We start from the raw sequence: 4,613 nt of genomic DNA, 5'->3' as shown, positions 1-4,613 counted from the left end.
TTATGGTGTTGTTAATCGCTTTCTCTTTATTCTTGGAACTTTGAATCATATCCACAAGTTGTTGTAGTTGTTTTGTTCCTAAGCCTTTGATAATTTGTTCCTTAAGAGCTTCTTCATGGGTAGATTTCCCTTTTTCAGCTTCATTTTCTTCATCCTTCTCAAAAGCGTTCGCAACACTTCTTTGTTTTATCCAGGGAGGAAAGCCATGTTTTGAGTAACACTCATCTGCTATGTGGTTCATCTTATTGCAGAAAGAACATTGCTTTCCATAGTTTTTCCCTCTTCCTCTTCCATAGTTGCGCCACCCATGATTACCGTTGTTGGTTTTGTTCTTTGTTGATTAGCGCTATTAATCAAGACCTTCGTGTCTATTCCCATGCTCTCATTCAAATGTCTTTCTTGTTGTAGAACTAAAGAGAAGACACGATTAATACCTGGTAAAGGTTTCATAAGCAAGATTTGCGTTTTAACAATGTTGTATGTTTCTCCCAATCCTTTCAAGAAGCACATCACCCGCTCATAATCCTTATAATTTTCTATAGTTTTCATCATCCCGCAACCACACTTCATCTTGCATACACAGGCTAGCAAAGGACGTAAAGAGTCCAACTCCTCCCACAAAGTTTTGGAATCAGTGTAATAGTCTGTTATACTCCTTTCACCTTGTTTGATGGAGTTAATCTCTTGTAAGAGATCCGAAACATGAAAGTGATTACATTTTACAAATCTTTCTCTAAGATCTTCCCACAGTTCTTTTACACTATCAATATACACAGTTGATGTCAGTTGATTAGGAGATGATTCATTAGATGACACTTTTTATAATTAGCATCAAGATTCTTAAGCAATTAGGAACAATCCAGAACACCAACGAAGACAATGAACCGATTGAATCTATGAATTAACAACATTAAATCGATTAGAAACACAATTAAAGGGTAATGAACCGATTAGAATCATGAAAGGAAGCATATGAACCGAATAGAATCATGAAAGGAAGCATATTACCGAATCAAATCAAGAAACAAACACAATCTACCGATTGATATCAAGAACAAAAGAACAAAGCATGTTTAGAATTTGATATGGAATGGAAATGGAAGAAGAAGATGAAAGGACAACACTTATGTGGTTAAATCAAGGGAAGTGATTCACGCCACTTGGAAGGTGAATATACTCCAAGATGAGTGAAGAATGTCGCCACTTGAGAGCTCCCAAGACTCACAAGATAAGACTATGAAAAGGAGAACAAGTCTCACAAAATCTCACTCAATTTGAGAAGAGTAACTTTACTTCAAAATTCAATGTGTCTTTACAAGAACCAAGCACCTCTATATATAGTGTAGAGGGTCGGTCATTCAAAAGGCAAAAGTGAGAAGGAGCAAATGAAAAGGTATTTAGAAATGTCACCCCAAACAAGTCACAACTCTATGGAAAGTGTGACTTTTCTACTACTTTCTCATAAGTCTTATACTTCTTTTCATACTTTCCTTTTATGTTCTATTTTAACAGTGCTTTGAGCTATCTGCGTTGTAAGACTTCGCGTGATCCATGAGATCACCATAACGTTGCACCTCTCCCACGCTTCGTATTCACTGTCACTATGTGAAGGTTTTGGTATCTCCCCATTGACAAATTTGAACTTGTTCTTTGAAACTAGGGTACGCTTCATTGCTCTACTCCAGGAATGGTAATTGGATCCATCAAGATGCGGCGTGACTAGAACCACCGTTGGACTTTCTCCTGGATGAAGGTAGTATGCATTGCTTTGATTTTGCTGATCATTCTTGGAGGAACTTTCTTGTATCGCAACCATGAGGAAGAAGAAGCCAAGAAAGGGGAAAAGAAAACAAGGAAAGGTTCGAAGGAGGAAAAAAAAAAACAAAGGCTACCCGCTCTGATACCATCTTGAGGTTCTGCATCTTTCTTAATAAAAGGGGCAAGATGAAAACAAGGAAGAAGCAGTGCACAGAAAGCAATCAGAATTAGAAGAGTGAAAAAAATGGAATTATTAATTCACACCTGCTGCATCTGCAGATGCCATTGTTTTATATTACAAAAAGGGAAAAGAAACTCTAATGGATTTTTGGTAAACAAAAGTGAACAAGGCCCAAACTAAAAAAAAAACAAAAGGACAAAAACACTAAAAAACTGACTTAGTAAAGTGAGGTTGTACTCGCTTATATATTATAATTAGTCATATTTTAGATCGATATATAATCTACAACACCCCGTCACTCCAAGGACATCGAACATGGAAATAAATGGTGGTCTAATAGCGGATGGTACGATTGGCTCAATCAATCTCAACTATGATAGGCTTTTAATAACTCTCATACCATATTAAGATAGTAAAATTTAAGTCTAACTCATATTCATAACAATAACTTTATAAGGTAAGGTTTGTCCCATCTATATATTATAATTTAGTCATATCTTTAACTAATAAGATTCTCTGAGAGTAAATTTTGTCATCTTGAGACTCAACATATAAGCAAGAGACCTACAAATACCACTTTTTATGTTCATTTAAATTTGAAAAAAAAAATACGTTTATCTATAATATTCTAACAACCAAGGTAAAAAAAAACATGTTTTGACGAAAAAAAATACTACAAAACAATAATTAAAACATTGATAACTAATTAGATATCAATTTAGAAACTATCTAATTTTTATTAATAATAAAAATTATTTTAAAATCAATATTTTTATAGTCTCTAAAATAGTATCTAATTTAGTCAATATAGGGACTAATTATTTTTAATCTCTAAAGTAGTGTCTAATTTAGTCAATATAGTAACTAATTATTTTTTATTTATAAAATTAATTTTTATTTAATGATTTGTTTAGTGACTAGACAAGTTGTATTAGTAATAACCTTACATTTCATCAGTAATTTATTTTACAAACTATAATTATATGAAAAATTATTTGAAAATATAATAATTACATTTTGAAATGACCATTTCAAAATCTTTAAATTGGAGTATGTCACAACAGGTTTGATAATCCAAAATTATAATTATATAACTAGAAATTGTGAAAGTGCATAAAAAATTATTTTGGATTAAAAACCAAAAAAAAAACATGTACATTTTAAAAAAAATGAGTTAACATTATTAGAGTGATAAATTAATATTAGAAATTTTCATCTGTAAAAATGAGATGAAGGAAGAAACAATTTCACTCCAAAAAGTATGTTTTTTTGTGTGATTTTCTGTTTTGGTTAAAGTGAAATGTAAAACAATTTTATAAATTGAGGAAAAGCTATTATGGCAATGAAAAACAGCTATATTATAAATGGATAAAATATTTTTCTATTTTTTAAATATATTAGTTTATATAAATAATTATTCTACTACATCAATTAAATACATAGTTATTGTTTCTCAGACTTTCCCACCTTTCACTCACTTTCAACTTTTATGGAGAGAAAGTGTAAACATGTTGATTATGATACTTCCCACCTAAACCTATTAAATGGACCCAAAATGACCCATGCCATACCATGCCATATTCCATCATCATTTATGCTGCATAATTCCCACACACTAATCAAGTTGGAATTGCTCTTTTCAATTATCAATTAATTACAGCTGAAACAAATAAAAGGCTACAAATAAAAATATTATTTCAATAAATAATATACAAAAATCCTTAAAAGGAAAAAAAAGAAATCATTTTTGTTGAATGAAAAGATATTAAATAAACTAAGTAAATTACAATAAGAATTATTTTATATAATGAAAATTAATATTTTATTTATTATTTCAACATAAACAAGTTTTTAATTTTATTTACTGTCGTGAAATATTCATTTTAATATATTAAAATAAAATGAAAAGGATAAAGACCACTTATTTCCTCCTTTTCTTGTAGAGAGAAGAGAGGAATAATATTAATTGTTTCATTTAGGGAAAACAATTATGGAATTGTTTATCAGATACTTTTATTCATGTCTAATTTAGATTACAAAAAAATATAATACAAAAAATAATTTAGATTATTTTTTAAAGAAAAATTAAAATAAATTTTATTACAAAAAAATTTCCCTACACCATATCAATTCCAACATGTACCCAACCTCTTATTGAAAATGACAAAAATATCCTCTAAAATGACGAAAATAACCTTTAAAAAGAGGTTTAAATAAAAATTACTTTTGGAACTTTCTATCTGGAAATATTTCAGATTTAGATATCCGGAACACATTTTTGAATTTCGGAAATTTTTATTTGGAATGCATTTTTAATTTTGTGTTCTGAAATTTTTTATCCTAAATGTATTTTTTTATTTTTTAATTACATTTACTATTCTGAATTTTTAAATCCAGAATAAGGGTAATTTGGAAATTTAAAAAAATAATAGGGTGCAGGAAGAAATTGCCTTTTCTAGTTTGTGGACAAATTTAACTGTAAGTGAACTTCGTCATGTGTCTAACTGATGTGGTACAGTTTTCAAAACATGGCAAATTCTCCCTACACCATATCAGTTCCAGACAGATTCTCCGTGCACCATATCATTTTTAACTGACATCCAATCACACATAGAAAAAGTCCAATCTACCCTTAATGAATCTAAAAATACCTTAAAGTGTGATAGGCACCTAA

The 4,613-nt window shown here is 30.0% G+C and overlaps 1 protein-coding gene across 1 annotated transcript; it reads right to left on the bottom strand.

Annotated features, from left to right (window-relative positions):
• Positions 1-237: 237 nt before the first annotated feature.
• Positions 238-1,672, bottom strand: LOC150029623 (uncharacterized). The gene is made up of 2 exons (XM_090296679.1): positions 1,518-1,672; positions 238-781 (listed from the first exon to the last, which is right to left on the bottom strand). Exons 1-2 carry the CDS (start codon positions 1,670-1,672, stop codon positions 238-240), a joined length of 699 nt encoding a protein of 232 aa, XP_090152805.1.
• Between the last annotated feature and the right edge of the window lie 2,941 nt (positions 1,673-4,613).

The sequence above is a fragment of the Phaseolus vulgaris genome, chromosome 1 (genome assembly GCF_051622355.1).
Source record: "Phaseolus vulgaris cultivar YP4 chromosome 1, ASM5162235v1, whole genome shotgun sequence".
NCBI classification, from domain to species: Eukaryota; Viridiplantae; Streptophyta; class Magnoliopsida; order Fabales; family Fabaceae; genus Phaseolus; species Phaseolus vulgaris.
The sequence above is the reverse complement of the archived record's forward strand: the minus strand, read 5'-3'. Positions and strand labels throughout refer to the sequence as shown.